This window comes from Schizophyllum commune (genome assembly GCF_000143185.2).
Source record: "Schizophyllum commune H4-8 unplaced genomic scaffold SCHCOscaffold_5, whole genome shotgun sequence".
In the NCBI taxonomy this organism is placed as follows: domain Eukaryota; kingdom Fungi; phylum Basidiomycota; class Agaricomycetes; order Agaricales; family Schizophyllaceae; genus Schizophyllum; species Schizophyllum commune.
The window spans coordinates 643415-659318 of NW_026089542.1; the positions used below are offsets into that span (position 1 = coordinate 643415).

At 58.7% G+C, this 15904-nt stretch overlaps 6 protein-coding genes and 1 non-coding gene across 7 annotated transcripts; 1 reads left to right on the forward strand and 6 right to left on the reverse strand.

Moving 5' to 3' along the window:
* Positions 1–37: 37 nt before the first annotated feature.
* SCHCODRAFT_02499888 (acyltransferase-domain-containing protein) lies at positions 38–1382 on the reverse strand (the record flags this gene model as incomplete). The annotated part of the gene is made up of 5 exons (XM_003037771.1): positions 38–112; positions 224–444; positions 499–589; positions 715–821; positions 869–1382. The coding sequence occupies 5 exons, from the start codon at positions 1380–1382 to the stop codon at positions 38–40; spliced, it is 1008 nt and encodes a 335-aa protein (XP_003037817.1).
* A 1584-nt stretch (positions 1383–2966) lies between these two features.
* Positions 2967–5800, reverse strand: SCHCODRAFT_02666385 (uncharacterized protein; the record flags this gene model as incomplete). The annotated part of the gene is made up of 5 exons (XM_050346570.1): positions 2967–3143; positions 3216–3406; positions 3458–3566; positions 3616–4383; positions 4436–5800. 5 exons carry the CDS (start codon positions 5798–5800, stop codon positions 2967–2969), a joined length of 2610 nt encoding a protein of 869 aa, XP_050200387.1.
* Positions 5801–6211: 411 nt separating this feature from the next.
* Positions 6212–8184, forward strand: SCHCODRAFT_02621261 (uncharacterized protein). Its single transcript, XM_003036404.2, has 4 exons — positions 6212–6275; positions 6329–6401; positions 6448–6873; positions 6956–8184. Exons 3-4 carry the CDS (start codon positions 6478–6480, stop codon positions 7706–7708), a joined length of 1149 nt encoding a protein of 382 aa, XP_003036450.1. The 5' UTR covers positions 6212–6275; positions 6329–6401; positions 6448–6477; the 3' UTR covers positions 7709–8184.
* Positions 7846–9388, reverse strand: SCHCODRAFT_02538033 (uncharacterized protein). The gene is made up of 6 exons (XM_050343597.1): positions 9093–9388; positions 8944–9037; positions 8491–8879; positions 8386–8434; positions 8295–8340; positions 7846–8243 (listed from the first exon to the last, which is right to left on the reverse strand). Exons 1-6 carry the CDS (start codon positions 9355–9357, stop codon positions 7962–7964), a joined length of 1125 nt encoding a protein of 374 aa, XP_050200388.1. The 5' UTR covers positions 9358–9388; the 3' UTR covers positions 7846–7961.
* A 200-nt stretch (positions 9389–9588) lies between these two features.
* SCHCODRAFT_t107 lies at positions 9589–9662 on the reverse strand. Its single transcript has one exon. It is a non-coding gene; the product is annotated as a tRNA-Val (tRNA).
* A 96-nt stretch (positions 9663–9758) lies between these two features.
* SCHCODRAFT_02538036 (uncharacterized protein) lies at positions 9759–12016 on the reverse strand. The gene is made up of 3 exons (XM_050343598.1): positions 10144–12016; positions 9995–10091; positions 9759–9941 (listed from the first exon to the last, which is right to left on the reverse strand). The coding sequence occupies exons 1-2, from the start codon at positions 11964–11966 to the stop codon at positions 10052–10054; spliced, it is 1863 nt and encodes a 620-aa protein (XP_050200389.1). The 5' UTR covers positions 11967–12016; the 3' UTR covers positions 9759–9941; positions 9995–10051.
* A 60-nt stretch (positions 12017–12076) lies between these two features.
* SCHCODRAFT_02621267 (patatin-domain-containing protein) lies at positions 12077–15646 on the reverse strand. Its single transcript, XM_003037775.2, has 15 exons — positions 15509–15646; positions 15289–15456; positions 15166–15238; positions 15042–15113; positions 14971–14986; positions 14644–14921; positions 14413–14593; positions 14128–14356; positions 13929–14039; positions 13821–13876; positions 13593–13751; positions 13428–13529; positions 13164–13345; positions 12990–13073; positions 12077–12938 (listed from the first exon to the last, which is right to left on the reverse strand). The coding sequence occupies exons 1-15, from the start codon at positions 15577–15579 to the stop codon at positions 12213–12215; spliced, it is 2508 nt and encodes an 835-aa protein (XP_003037821.2). The 5' UTR covers positions 15580–15646; the 3' UTR covers positions 12077–12212.
* Between the last annotated feature and the right edge of the window lie 258 nt (positions 15647–15904).

A 15904-nucleotide genomic window follows, 5' to 3' on the forward strand; every position in this document is an offset into this window, starting at 1 on the left:
TAGTACGAAGGTACTATATGACATCGCCCGCCTCTGCCTACTCAGGCCGCCCCACAAGCACCATTCCCTCATCCTCCTCCGTCCCATTCGACCCACTCTCACTCGGCGCGCTCTCCACAGACGAGTTATCCCGCGCATGCGCCAGCGGTACCGGCCGCCTCTCCCCAGAGCCGCTCTCAGACGCCACGACGGTCGTCGGCAGCGGCACGACGGGCTTGGGCACGCCCTCCACGGGCTTCGGCGCCTCCTCGGGCGGCGGGCTGGGCAGCGGGCTCTTCTCGGGCGCGGGGCCGACGCTGAGCTGCGCGGTCTTGTCGTCCGCGCGCGGCGCGGGGCCGTCGCGGCTGATCTCGCGGAGCGCGACGAGCATCTGGTCGCGCACGCGCGTGACGAGCTCGGGGATGTCGTCGATCGTCAGGCCGGCGGTGGGGATGGGCGGGAGGACTGGCGAGGCCTCAGTATTTGGCCGAGCTAGCGAGGTATAGCAAGAGTACGCACCCTTGACGCGCAACTCGTTCGGGCCGTCTTCGCCGAAGCCCCAGACGCCCTGGCGGTATGCCCACCAGTAGTTTTCGGTCACGACGGGGATCTGGGCGATGCGTTAGGGGTGCGGCGGCGGAGGGGAAGGGCCGAGAAACAGGCGGAAGCGCAGGGGATGGGGAGATAGCCGGAGTGACACGATTATCGCGATCGGGGAAGTGGACGATGGCTTACGATGGGTATTTGGGCCTCGACGGCGGTGTGGAAGCCTCCTTTCTTGAGCGGGAGCATGGATGGGGTGGGGGACTGATGCCGGGTGCCTTCAGGGAAGATCCAGACGCCTGTAAGGTGTAAGCAGGATGCGGCATTCGTATGTAAGAGCGCGCACCTAATCTATGCCTCTTCATCGTTTGAACGCCCTCGTGCAAGCTCTTCCGAGCGGCGGTGGGGTTCGCCCTGTCAATGAATATGCAGCCGGCGAGCAGCATGAACGGCCCGAGCGGCGTAAACATGATTGACTGCTTCGAGATCATTGTGGTCTGCCGAGGGAACGTCTTGCCCACGACGAGGATGTCGAGCATCGACTGGTGGTTGTTCATGACTATCGCCGGGCCAGTCGTCACGCCCGTCTGGTCCGCCTTCATCCGCCCCGCGCTGTCGATGTCGTCGCGCTCGAGGTACTCCGCGCCCTCGACGCGGACCTTCACGCCCATCACGCGGCTCGCGACGATGTAGAATATGCGCGCGACGTAGTAGTTCGTCATGTACCCCTGGCCTATCGCGTTCAGCACGAGCGACACGAACGTCGCGGCCGAGCCGACGAGGCCCATGGTGGAAAGGTAGACGGTCGCGGCGCAATAGTAGCGCAGCGGGCGCGCTATTGCGCGCGGGAGGGGGAGCATCGGGATCAGGTTGGGGAGGAACGGGAGCGAGAGCAGCGGGACGAGGAGCATCGACCACATTTTGCTTTGCGGGAAGAGGAGGCGCGCGTAGGCGCGGAGCAGCAGCTGGTCTGACGCGCCCGCCGTGATGATGGCAAAGGACAGAAAGCGAGCCGCACGTGTTTATCACCCTCTGGATATATTCCGGCCTCGTTTACGTCGCGCGTCGGCGGGAGGTCTGTTGTATTCAAAATTCTATGCAACGGTTCAAATTCTTGCCTGCGAACTCCCAGGAGCAAAGGTCGGAGGTATGGCATATTCCGGATTTATCACCAAAAGGGAAAGAATGTGGTGGACCCACAATCCCGAGGGCCTGACATACTGGGCTTTCGCAGTTATCATTATTAGATCTACAGAGCGTATGGGTATAACAATGCATCGGGATGTATGTTTCAAAAAAGAAGTACACTCATGTAGCGTTCGTTGTAGACACCGAGAAGTAAGCCACACATATATCTGAGTGAAGAGGGGATTGATCAAGAAGCGTTCCAATGATAATCAACTCAAGAACAGTATGTAATACTGCCCAGAAGAGCAGCTGCAAAGCCCGGCGATGAACTGCAAAGGATTCCAAAAATTCACCGGCGTGTTGACTGAGTCGCGCAGACGCCACAATCCGTTCGCTAGGCGGACGCCCAGGTACAAGGGGACGCATTCATCATCCGCACATACACAATCAACGCGCCGGCGAGGAAAGCGTGCCACCCCCGTCGCTCGTTTGAAGAGGACGAACGACATCGACGGCGACACCCAGTCCGGGTTGCGTGCGAGACCGTCGTGTGGTCGAAGCTATGGGTCGAGTCTACTCACCTGAACTGTACACATAGCTTCGACCACACGACGCCCCACCCGCAGTGAACGCAGCGCCCTCCCAACGCGTCCGTAGCGCAAACAACTAGCAACCTCCGACCGCACCTGGCTAAGTACACAGCATGCGGCCATCGTCGGCCCCCAGAAGCCCCCAACTACGTCCACGAAGGGCCCAGAAAGCAACAGGTCTCACAACCGCTGGCTGGGTGCTGCCAATCAAGCAGCTCAGGCAGCGACTGCGGCGGCGACCCGTCTACCGTGCATTTCGCGATCTAGCACCCATTCAGTAAAACCCGAAGGTCCCTAGCTTAGCGAGCGGCATGCCGCACGCTCAGCCGTGAGGTCTCCCCGTCTTGAGAATGCATCGGTATCCAGTTGGGCGCTGCGTTCGACCATGAGAGGAAAAGTGAAGGGAAAGCGACGATCCGTGATCCTTTTATGTGGCACCCGGACTCCGGGCCGGTGCTTATTGTTCCTCTTTCGTCTTGTCAACGTGTTGCCAGACTCCGTTATCAATGTCCTTTGTGGACGGGCGAGTTTCAAACATCCTTCGCCGCAATCTTATTGTCAGATGCGTACCGGATGTTCAGATCAGCCCCACGGTTATGTACCTTACTATTGCTCGATTGACCGAGCAGCCGAGTTCAACCGAGTCTTCGAAATCAATACATGCGAATGTCTACAGTGCAATGAGGATAGAAAAATGCAGAGTATAGAGTACTCTCTTCACCAAATCTACAATATCGTCTTCGCCATCCACTTCTTCAACGCCACCTGCCCGTCCACATTCACCGCATTCTTGATATCATACCGCTCAATAGCGCAACGGTACTTCACAAAGGTGTTCCCAACGCTCGCAGACGGCGCCGCCACGGGCACGAATATGCGCATGTCGATCAGCGCCTCGAATGCCTGGCAACTTAGATCAGTACATGCTCGTACAAGAGATAGGCCGGCGAGCAGGAGACAGGCCAGCGAACTCACCCCTAGCATGATCGCCTTCGAGCACCGCATCATCCCAATGCTGACTCCGTTGACCGTCACGGGCATCACATTTGAGGTATGGCACGCGTCCTCGAATGACTTGCGCAGCATCTCGAAGTTGACCTCGGGGTGACCGATCGTATCCCAGTGCATCCAGGCGACGAGCAGACAGAGGGCGGGGTAGGAGAGGTCTGCAGAAGATAATTAGTAAGGAAGGCAATACAGATCGAGAAAGCACATACGAGGCAGATAGCTGAACGGTTCACGGATGCGCTGCGAAGCTACCGCAGCCTGCAGAGCCGCAGCAGTCGGGAAAGGTGCCTGAGGCGTCAGACGTGCGACCATGCCCGTCTACAGGATAGTTAGTTTTGATAGCCTTCGCTACGAACACACCACCCACCAAAATCCTCTGCAACACCCTCACATCCCTCGTCAAACTGAACGTGTCCCTCAACACCGTCTCCACCTCCGCCTCCCCCATAAACTTCCTCACCGCCTCCCTCCACTTGTCCCCCCACTCCTCATTCTCACTGAACTCCCCCACCTCCAAAAATCGCCGCGCAAGCAGATGATACTGCCCCGCCGACCGCACCGGCCCCGTGCGCATCACCCGCTGCGAGAACCGGCTCTTCACGCGCTTCTCCAGCAGGTACAGCGTGTCCAGCCGGGCCGTCAGCCCCACGACCGCCAGCCCGTTCCGCCCGGGCTGCGCCTGGCAGCTCTGCACGGCGTCGAGCGTGCAGTACAGTAAGGCTTGCCGCGGGTGCAGCGCGAAGAGGTCGATGGCGTCGAGGAGGAGGACGACGGGCCGGTCGAGCGTGGTGAGGATGGAGATGAGCGCGGGGAGCTGCGCGGCGGGAGGGAGGGAGACGTTGCCGTGGGTGGGGGATAGGGCGCCGGGGTCGGCGGAGGAGACGACGAAGGGGTTCTCGTCGGCGTCTTGGGTCAGGGTGGGGGGCGCCTCGGCACCGTCGTCGGCGTCGGGTGGTGGCGCGTCTTCGTCTTCGTCGTCTTCGTCATCACCGCCACTGAGGTACGTGGTGCCCGTTTGCTGGGTTAGCTGGTAGGCAATCTCTCGCATAGCGAGCTTGTCCGAGGTCTGCGCGATCCCGGAGAGCCGGATGACGATGGGCTTGCCACCAGCGTGGGTGAGGCTCTGCTCGAAGATCTGCACACAGTCAGTCGCACGTTCCGAAACCCGGTACGAAGACACTACTTACAGCTGATTTCCCACTCCCCGGCGGCCCTAGTACAAAGCAGCTGTTGCCCTCCCCTCGCCTGATCGTCCCGTGCAACAGTGCCGTCAGCTCCTCCAGCGTCACCTCATTCGGATGCGGCTCTTGCTCTTCATCATCTGCCTCGCCTGCATTCTCCACTACCGGTTCATTGTAGTCAATCCCATCATGAGAGTTGATTGCCCGCAGAATTGCAGCCTTCTGTGCCTTCAGTGCCCTCGCAACATCTGGCGCAAGCGAAGAGGTGATCTTGACGGGGGACGCTTTATGCGGCGAGTGAGGCCGGCGAGTCGGCGAGCGGTTCTTGGCGGGCGAAGGGAAGGGGGTAAGCTCGTCAGCCTTGTTTCGCTTCTTCGAGGGCGTTCTGGGGAGGTTGGGCAAGGTGAAGAGCTTGCCGGCGCGCTTGGTAGGAGAGGATGGAAACAGGGATGGACGGGGTACTTTAGCGGGCGAGGTGGGGACGGCTTTGCGAGCTGATTTAGCAGGGGAGGAAGGTGTAGGCGGGAAGTCGTCGGCGTCGGTGTCGTCGGCCTCGGAGCCCAGATTTGGAGCGAAGGTCGCGGTCTTGCGGGGCGACTGACTCTTGCGCGGTGACTGAGTGGGTATGCGTAACGCGCTTGTTCTACCACGGGCACGTTTCGTCGGGGTCGCGGTCGGGCTTTCATCCTCCAGCCCGCCCTCGCTCGTGCCGGCCTCAGCATCAGAAGAATCCGGTATCGCAGTCTTGTTGAACGAAGTAGGGAATTGCCTGAGCGGAGGCCCAGTTTCCTGCGCGCGATTGCTAGCCAAGGGTAGATGGTCGTCGGCTTCGCTGTCCGTCAAGGAGCTCAGTGAGGTGGATGCGGCAGTCTTCTTGCGAGGCAAGACGCGCGGTTTGGCAGGGCTGGCGGCGGCTATCTGCGCGCGGCGCTTCGAAGGGCTGCTTGGATGTCGGGGCAGGGGTGCGAGTCCGTCATCTTCGGATTCCTCGTAGAGGGGTGGGGGTGCAGGCGCTGCCCTCTTGCGCGGTGAGCGCGTCGCGGGTGTTGTGCGTGGCCGTCCGCGACCACGCTTCGTGGGTGTCGCGGAGGGGCTTGTATCCTCGTCGGCTGCCTCGCTAGTGTTGTTCCCCGGCTCATCGGCGTCGGATGAAGGTGGCACCCTTGTCCTGTTGTAAGGTGTCGGTGCTTTCCTGGGCGACGCTCCAGCAGCCGCCCGCCGCGCTCGTTGCACTGACAGAGGTGCTGGAGGTCCAGGAGGTAGATCTTCGTCGTCATCCTCAGCAGGTGAGGGGGTTCGCACTTTACGGCGGCGCGTAGGTGTCGCGGGAACCTTGCGCGGTGTCGCTTCCTCATCAGCTGCAGCCGCCATCCTGACGCGCTTCTTGATGTTCTCCTTCGAGGACTCGGCCGAGCTCGAGCTCGCCTCCGCCGGCTTTGCGGCCGTCCTCGTCCTTGTAATACGTACCACCGACTCCTCATCGACCACTGGTGTTGTCTTGGGGGCGCGCGATCGGGCAGCGCGCTTGGATTCCGGTGTTGCTACTGCCGCCTCCCGCGTCGTCCTGCGTGTCACCCGCTTCGTCGGCGAGGTCTCGAGTTCTGTCTCTGCTTTGCGTTTGGGGGGCATGGTTGTGAAAAGTGCTGGTCGTCGCGGTTGATGATGAAGAGGAGGCCCTGGTCATCGCGCGCGGTCACGACGCACGCGCCCGCGTGACCGGCCCGGTGCGTGATCCGCGATCGCTGGCCATTGTTCTCCGACATGGCGAATTCCATTGTTCACAAACCTCTTGTTTTGCGCGTTCATTGTCAAGACGCGTCGTCGAAGGAGAAATGGGATACACAACGTACAATTACTTGAACACGCCGGATGAGAGACAGCGCTGACGATGACCTGCAGCGTTGCGCGATGGATGAACGCGCCAACAACAGGTCTTGAGATGATCTCGGAGAACATACGCTCAAAGTACAATGTATGTCGCATGAATACCTCCTTGAGCTCCCCTCAACGCAAACCAGGGTCAACCTCGCGGCAAATGGCAAGTCTCGATGCGCCTGTACCGCTCGACCATCCAGATGCTGCCTGGCATGATAGGTGCTGAGCGCTCCATGACCACCTTCACGCAAACTTCCCCCGACGCCGCGTTCGTACTCATCGAGGACCCTCTCGCGATGCAAGGAAGCATGTCAGCGATGTCGCAGGACCAGCCAACTCCGAGCCACTACCAGTACACGCTGGTCCCCGTCAGTCCTCCAGGGGCGCTCGAGCAGCTCCTTCAACAACTGAACGCGCCTTGGACCATGCGCCAAGCCGGCGGCGGGTCCAATCAATCCGGAAGGCAGCTACTCATCGATGGGCACATCTTCACCATTGGCTCCGACTGGGTCGTCTGCGTTGGTAATGTCATCCTCGCTGGTGGCACGCTCAAAGGCATGATCCTCGAGGTGCGCATCCCTTATCCTTCACATACGCAGCCCGCGCTTGCTGCCGCACGTCGAGTGTTCCCTGACTTTCCGCTATGTTCAGGCCGAATACCTCCCCATCCCCGACCTCCGCAGCCCCCTCGGCGACGGCAACCCCGAATTCATCTCCGGCTTCCTCATCTCCCTCCTACCCAACATCCCCGATGCAAGAAACGTAATATGCACGATACCCGACAACATCTGGGAGGACGTCCTTTGGGACAGGGAGGCCGAGGAGCGAAAGTGGCTTGCGGGGATAGAGGAACGACGGAAGGCGCAGGAGGAGAAGCGAAAGGCGCAGGAAGAGAAGGGGAAGGCGCAGGACGAGAAGGGGAAGGCGGACGCGGCAAGGGATTTAGCGTCGGAAGGCACCCTGGGGAGCGTCGCGAGCTCGGACACGATGGCCACGGCGCCTCCGGACTCGCAGCCGCCTTCGCAGAGTCAGACGCAGCCCTCGCAGAGCCAGGCCGAATCTTCCCAGACACATACTTCGCAAAGTCAGCCTTCACAATCCGATGCTATGGACGAAGATAAGGCACCACCCGCTGATCCTTCAGCCCCGTCAGATACGACCGAAGCCGCGCCACAACCGCCCTCCACCTCACAACCCCCTCCCTCTACCTCCACTTCTCAGCCCCCTCCCTCGCAACCTGCCCCTTCATCTGCCCAACCACCACCACCACCCTCCGACGACGACATCTTCGCCAGCCCTGACGACCCAGAGCCCTTCTCCAAATACGACTGGATCGGGCCCGAGCGTGACCGCAGGTCCGCGTTCTCTATCATCATGGCACTGCGCTCGGAGGGGTTGTTATAGTATCATATGTGTTGTTGGCGTGCTATCGCAGCTAGGGAGTTCCTGTTGGCGAGTCTGCTGCTGCATTGCACTGCATCCGTGAGGCTATCTTACTTAACAAAACATGAATTCGATGCCGATACTGCAAGAAAACAGATGCAAGCATGAAATTCAGGGGTGTAGACGTTCTACTGTACGCCTACGTATGGGACTGTAAGAATTGCGGTGTTCGAAAGGCCCGAAGCATCGACTTTCTTGAGTGGACGTGTCGCTTTTAGTATCCCTCTATCCCGATAGTCTCTTCCGCGCCAGAGGGGTAGACGAAGGTGAGACTGAGCGACGTCGACGGTGGTCCGCGTACCATAGCCATCGGATGCTCGGCCTCGGAAGAAGGCTCGAGAGGCTCTACATTGCGCTTGGGGATCATCCTTCGCAGCGGTTCGATCAGGTTGAGCTGGCTTTCCTTCCAGAACGTGTCATCGTCGTTGGGGCGCCCGGCAACGATTTTCAGCGTTCGCAGCCAATGCAGCTCCCAGACGATGTCGAGGATGCTTTGCTGCATATCATCAGCATATGGGGATCAAGGAAGTGATCGAGCATGACGCACCTCTAGGTAATGCTGGCTCGGGGTAGGTTCGCTGCTACTGTCGTACCTGCGAATTTTACGCCATGAACATGTGCAGTTCTCCAGAGCGCACACTTGTACAGTGAGATGCTCCAGGCTAGGCGCCTCTATCGCGTACCAATCTAACCAGATACGTGAGCAAGCTGCACATGAGCTCGGGATTTTGACGATTACGCACCGCAGATCCAAGATGCGTCCAGTAGCAGATCCGTACTCGTTAATTCCTTCAGATAAGGGACTTGGCGAAGGACCTTGCTTGCCAGTCTATGGTACGTCCTTGGTCCCCAAGGGCGAGGGGTCCAGTCGACGATGTGCAGACGTTCCAAGTTTGGAGTGCAATGCAGGAGCGCGAAGAGCTGCCACGGCATAGCCATAGTGCGCACAGAAAGCAAAGGCTGCTGCATCTGTATTGCCCAGGGGAGCCACTCGGCATCTGTGAAGATGAAATTGGGCCCAGTGACCTTGGGTATCTGCAGGGTGTGGAGATTCTTGAACATGGCGAGGCCAGCGCAGAGCTTGTCTGTGACGCTTGCGTAGAGGTCATCGGTCACGATTATAGATAATGACCTAGAAGGAGATCTTCAGCGTCAGTGCAGGGGTTGCATAGGGTAAAGGCAAGGATTGTGCTCACTCCACATGTTCGGCAATAGACGGATTGTGGATCGCGAAGTCCAGCTGGCGCACTAGATCTGTGGCCAATCTCTTCTTCCACTGTACACCTTTCTCTGAGAATAGACGGTCAATTCTTTGGCCAGGCGTGGTTCATGAACTAATACTTGCTTGCCACTGCCTCAATCGTCTGCCACAAGAGGGGGTGCAACAAGATGCGGAACCGACGACAGGTTTGCGACAGCGCAGAGATGATCTCGCGTCGGGTCAGATCATCCTCGTCGTATGGCATGTTGCGATTTATGAGGACCGACACGCGTGGAAGGCAATCGACAATTTCCAGCAGCAACTCGTCAGGCAGCGACGTCAAGGTCACTGCTCCCGGAGAACTGTCATCACAATCAGTGGCTTGCAAGGCATGTTTGCTTTCGACCATGGTGGCGGCGGCGAAGATAGTGGCAGTCAAGATGGTGGTGGTTTGCGGACAAGAACAAAAAGATGGCGAAGCGACATGACCGCCTTGCCACATGTCACTCACGTGATTTGATCTAACATAGTTTCGCACGCAATCGAAGCGCACGAGGGCCTTTGCGGCTATGCTGGGAAGGGGGGGTCCTTTGCTCGAAAGAAATAGCGGCGTGCACACACATGGGCAAGGAGGTAAAAATGATTCGACCCGGGCTCGAACCGAGGACCTTCTGTGTGTAAGACAGATGCCATAACCAACTAGGCCATCGAACCATGACAAAACCCGGGTTTGTTGATTTGTGGAGCCGCCACAGCGTCTTGCTTTCTCCCCAACTCTTCATGCCCAATCCGAACTTCTGTGGAACTCACAAGCAGATCAGGTCACTGAATTACACGATTCCATACACCGACTCTGTACGAAGATAGGTACATATAGTAGTAGTACTAGTAGGATAAGTCAAGCCGGAACTTTAGAACCAGACAGTGACACAAAAGGGACGTCGATAGAGCATGATGAGCGTATAGTCACTGGAGAGCGAGTAAATAAAGACGCTAGTCGAAGGTCCGTCAGATTGTGCGCATGCTATAGAGACGACGCCACGTACGATGGACGAGAGCTAGCACGATGAAAAGACGGGGTATACAAAAGGTTTCGCAAGGGTTTAGCACGCTTGTCCGACTTCAACGACAGGGCTGGGACTTCTACGAGGGAAAGTCAGCACAAATACTGGACGATCACAAGCTAATCACTTACCCACTACTGCCCGACCACCCGCCCTCCTCCCAAAACGACGCCTGGCCATTCCCGCTGGACCCCATCGTCTGATCCGAGCCACTCGAATCGGGCTCCATGAGCTCTTCTTCTTCCTCCCTGATGATCTCTATCCCCAGCATCGCCAAATCCATCTCCGCCGAGCGGTCCACGGGGATGGCCTCCTTGCTCGTCTCCTCCAGCATCGCACGGAAGCTCGTGCTCATGAAGAGCTCTGGGTCCCAAGCACTCGCCTCGTCTGCGAGCTCGCGAATGATGCCCAGTAGGGCCGCGGGGTCATCGCGAGTCGCCACGCTGCTCGCCCGGCTATGCGCGTAGCCCTTTGACGACGAGGGATGTCCAAGGCCAACGCCATCGTACGGCTGAGCGTTCAGAAAGGGAAGACCAGCGTAGAGCGACTGCGCGTAGAGGTTCTCCATCGGTGGCATGCCATCCGCCGTCGCACCATTGACAATGCGACCTCCAGACTCCGAATCAGGCAGCGTCACGATACGAAGCGGAGACGGACCAACAGGTGACTGGCGTCGACTAGACCTTGTGCTCGGGTTGCGTTTCTTGAGGGCAGACTTGAGTTTCGGCGTCGGCACAACAGACAAAGGCGGCGAGGGGAAGGACGACAGATCGGGCGTAGTAGGCGGAGAGCGTGACTTCGCAGCGGGTATGTTGCTTTGAGCGGACACGACAGCATCGAGAGACGAGTACGGATGGTTCGGGATAGACGGACTGCGGCATTGAGGCGAGTGTGGGGCGAGGCTTGTAGGCGCAGGAACGGGCTCGCTCGAGTTTCGTTTGAGGCACGAAGTGAGAGCGTAGGGATGCGAGATGTACATGGCAGAGAGACGCTGTCCGAATTCGTCGACACCCGAGGGAGTGGGGCTGAAAAGAGGCGAAGCGACGGCGGACGGCATAGGAATCTTCGGCGTGGTCAGGCTGTAGCGCGAGTACCTAGGCCGCGATTCCGTCGACCACTGCGTAGCGACGGACTGCCGCTTGTCCAGATCAGGCGAGAGAGGCAGAGGCAGATCCGGAACGTCTTTAGCATCGACCAGTCTTAGCGAGGCACCGCCAGACGCCGAGGAGCCGGACTTCCAGCTCTTCCAGCTCAGGCGCGAGCGGCGCTGCCGATGGCCGATCGCGTCGCTTGGATCTGTCGTCGACTTCGGGAACGAGAGATTCGGCAGGGTGAACATCCTGGAAGAGCGTGACACGGGGGAGGGATTCTTAGGGCGGGTCGGGAAGACAGGCAGTTGCACGGCGTGAGCGAAGCCAGACGGCGACTTGGGGCTGATCGTGTAGAGGGCGCGGTGGTCAAAGACATTTCCGAGCGAGCGGCGTTTCTCGAGTTCGTCGTGAGGGTACTTCTCGTTCGTCCGAATACTGCTGCCATAGCGGGTCGATCGGCGGGAGGAGCGCAAAGAGCGATTGTCGAACGAGCGGCAGAAGATGCGGGCGCGGTCCTCGATCGCTTTGGCGCTGGTTTCCCAGGAAGGAGACCCGAAAAGACCGACGAGGAAGCCTTTCTTCTGGATATCGTCCGTCCAGTGAGAGTTGGTGTTCTCGAAGGGCCGAATGGTCGACGCCGACCAGTCCGTCTTCTCGCTGACTGTGTGGCTACCGCAATCAGATAGAGGTCGGCAACGGCGGGATTTGTATAGGAGCTTGAAGATGAATAGAAAGGTGAGGAGGAGGAAAAGAGCGAGGAAGACTGCCAGGCAAGCCGTGCCAGTAGGGGAACGCATGTTGATGGGCATCGCGGTAGCGGGAAGGACGAAAAGGCAAAGAACGGCGAGCTCTGGGAGAGCCATGGTGAGGGCCTGAGGCAGACTTGCGCCTCGCAAGAGATGGTGATGATGGCAGGAGGAGAGCACGGAGCTACCTCGAAGAAGCCTGTCACTCAAAGTTCGTCACGCACGGAGGCAATTGTTGAGTCCATAATCCCAGGAAGGGGTAAATGCTAATAAAGCAGGCACTGATTATGAGTACATAAGGGGTGGCGAAACGTATTACTTTACAAGCCAAACGAAAGCAAGAAAGCAACTTCAATCACGTTCTCAGATGATATCCTCCTCATCCTCCGGCGTACCCGCCAACGGCGGCCTCACCACCCCCGTCCCATACGAGTACCGCTGCAGCTCCTCCAGCGGCACATCATCCCCCGACGAGCTATCGCTACTCCAAGGGTTCTCCGGCGTCGCCGACCCACTCGGACTGGCCTCCCGTGCCCCAAAAGAGCGCTCGCGCAACCGCGAGAGGAAGCTCCCCGGCCGCGGCGCGGACTCGTCGGCGGGGAAGTCCTGCGGCAATTCCACGTCCCGTGCGGCAGTGTTCTTGCGGTGCAGGAGGTCCGCGGCCCACTTGCGGCGGATGACGGAGGAGCGGAGGGGGTCGCGCACGAGTGGCGCGGTAGCGGCGGCGTGGCCGTTTCCGTTCTGCCTGATGCTGTCTTCGCGCTCGGTGTCGCGGGAGGCTGAGGTGCTGCGAAGGTGGCGCCCGTGGTGGCCACCGTGACCGCGCTCGAAGAACCACTCTGAGCCATTCTTGAAGGCGGCTTCCGCCTCAGTGTCGATGGACATAGGGACGTCGGATCCAGTTGGCGGCGGGGTGGTCTCAATACGTGGTGCCCCGACATTCGTCTCTGCCACGCCAGTGCCAGGAATGCGAGAATGAGGTTCGAGAGGAAGACTGCGGGTGCTCTTCGACTGTGTTGCGCGGCGGACAGCCTGACGGCCCAGGTAGATCTCGCGCTCGATGCGCAGGCGGTTGGAGATCATGTGTAGCTACAGCCAGCCGTCAACAGCGATTCAAAAAGCGGCAGACAGGAGTCGCACCTTCGGCCAAGTCACATACTGCCCAACCTGCATCATCCGCTCCAGCTCAGCCGGATCAGGATCGCTCAGGATGCGTATCCAATCCTGCAACCTTATATCAGTAATCTATTCCCCATTTGCGTCCTTCCAACATCCACCACCATCTCATCCCAGGGAAACCCGAACCCAACTCACCCAAAACCTCGTCCTCGGCCAGATCGTCACCGCCCCATCGAACCTCTGCAAGAACACACTGGACCAGTCCTGCCCCAGAATCTGCGGCATGAGCTCGAGATCGCGAATGACGCGGAAGTTCTTCGTGAGCTCGTGCTTGAGCCATTGCTCGCCGGCGGAGAGGAGGAAATTGCCGCGCCAACCTGAATGGGTGCGTTAGAGCAGTTTCGATGAGTAGGTAGGATTGAAAGATGTGAGGGGAAGGCGGCGACGGCGGATGCTCACCTTTGCCCTTCCGATGCGCAACAGGCTTCCCTGCGGAGCCGCGTGGCGCGAAGAAGAATAGGTGTACGTGCGGGTTGACCTGGGAGACGATGGGGTGGGTAACTGAAGAAAGTTTAAGCCTTTTTCTGCGCCCATGAGACCATCCGGCTGAGAAAGGCGACATACCATTGAAATACAAATTCAACGCCTGCACCGGTATGTCCACACGCAACGATCCATCCTTGAACTTCGTGGAGAAGTTCCAGGGGACGAGCGAACCGTCCTTCAGCTTCTGCATAAGGACGACCGGGTTGAGGATGCCGGGGACGGCAGCGGAGGCGAGGACTAGAGAGTGGTGATCAGTACGTGAAGTTCGCTGACAACAGTCCACGAAGCTCGAGGAATAATGCACACCTGCAGACCAAATCACGGTATCCGGTGCAGTGATGTAGTTCAGGAGCTTGGTTGGCCTAAGTAGACAGTTGGCAAACCATAGCGGTAACACCATGGAAGCAAACTCACGAATGCCGATCAGCAGGGATAACCGAGATATTCAAAACGCGGCCAGTCCGCAAGAACGCCTCCTTGAAAGTCAGGGAGCCACGGGTGAAGTAGCTGCACTTCTTCGCCCATCTGCAAAGCACGACCAGTCAGCATCTGCATCCACATCCACCTCGAGCAAACAACATATTTCGTCAAAGAGAATAACGAACACACTCACTGCACGCTATCAAACCTCGCCCCCTCCTTCCAGAACCGCTTGATCCACACCGAGAAATCCTCCTCGCAGGCCGTGATCCGGTGCGCCAACTCTGGCACGAGCAGCGTACGCAGTTCCTCATCCGTACGCGTGCCGACGAGGGCTGCGACGAGGCCTCCGGCGCTGGTCCCGGTGATGACGCGCGGGAGGAGGCCGGCGTCAAGGAAGGCTTTCACTACACCGAAGTGGTCTGAGTGGGGGTGAGGGGTGAGTTGGAGAAGGAGGTGAGAGGGGAGATGAACGTACAGTAGCCGAAGGACGCGCCGCCTGATAGGCAGAGTGCGGTGATACCGAGGTTGGTGTTCGCGCTTTTGAAGAAGCGCTTCTTCTCGTCGATGGAGAGATCAGGCGACTCCCGGATGAACCGCAGGGCCTTCTCTTGCTCGTCGTAATAGGATTCGATCAGGTCCTTGGTGCCATAGAAAGTCTACCGAGAGGTTCAATATCAGGAAAGATGTTCATTTTGTTCTCACGCACCTCGCTGTACAACCGCGCGGACTCCACTCCAGCGAAATTGGGGCGTATGCAAGTCTCGAGAACACCCAAGCAGCCGCGCGCGTCGTTCTTCTCCCTGAGGGACTTCAGTGATCGGCGGACCTTCCGCACAAGCTTCCAGTCGTAGTAGGGGTCCTCGTCGACCTTCTTCCACTCCTCGAAGTGCAGGTATTCGTCCAGCGCGACCGCTGCAGCTTTCCACTCCTCGTACGTCTTGGCTGCGCGCATACGCTTGCGAAGGACACCCTTCTGTCCCCTCCCTGCGCGAAAGATTCATATGTGAGATGAAGGGATGACGGGTACACGTACAAGCAGAGATCCACTCCTGCCGAGACATCGTCAGCGCCCTTCGGTGGTATTCGTGGGGATGGGTTGCGCACCTTTGTATTGACAACTTGTCGTATGAGGACGTATAGGCCGAATTCGGCGGCGATAAATATGAAGATGAGGATCTGAACTGATGTTAGGTGTGGGGGACATTGGGGTATGGGATATGTGACGCACTAGGAGAGGCCATCGAAGAATAAGGTAGAGCCAGTCGCTTCGCTTCCCGGGCACCTTCTCTCGCCGCTTTCGTCTACGTGACGTGTGAACGGTGATCGGCGTCTAACGACATGCTGCACGCACCTTCTGCTCACCCGAACATTCACTGGGGCGAAGTCGGAGAGAGCAGAGACCTTGCGGACGCGACCCGAAGGGGCGGGGGATGGTGGAGGACCCGGGGACTGTACATCTGTCGTCGCATCTAGCGCACTCTCGTCTGCATGCAGCGCTTCCGCAAAGGCCTGGAAATGCCTGTAGCGGTGGTAAGCGACCTCCGCTGAACGGAACAAGGCTCGGGACGCACGAGTCCTCTACGTAGTCCGCATACAGCAGTTCTGGCAATCGTTTGTCGGCGCTCCTGTCTGATTCTGACATACAGTGGAAGGAAGGTGATCGTGTGTTGAATGGAATGAGAGTCGGTACGAATCAAGTGATGGTCGGTGCTGACGCTGCCGCCGAGGCGCGACCCTTGGGGCGGCCCGGGCTCTTTTCCCACGGGTGATTGATGACATCACTGAGAGTGATCAACACAGCTCAACTTGAACTTCAACCGTGACCATCACCGGCATCGGCCTTGCCCTTCGCAAGCGACGCCGCTGATCTCGAACGAGTGCCTTCATCTGGGCGCTGGATGACGCGAGGGTCTGAAGTCCTGTGTGCTAGGGCGAAAGGTGCAGCCGGTTCATATCAAAAGGGTCCT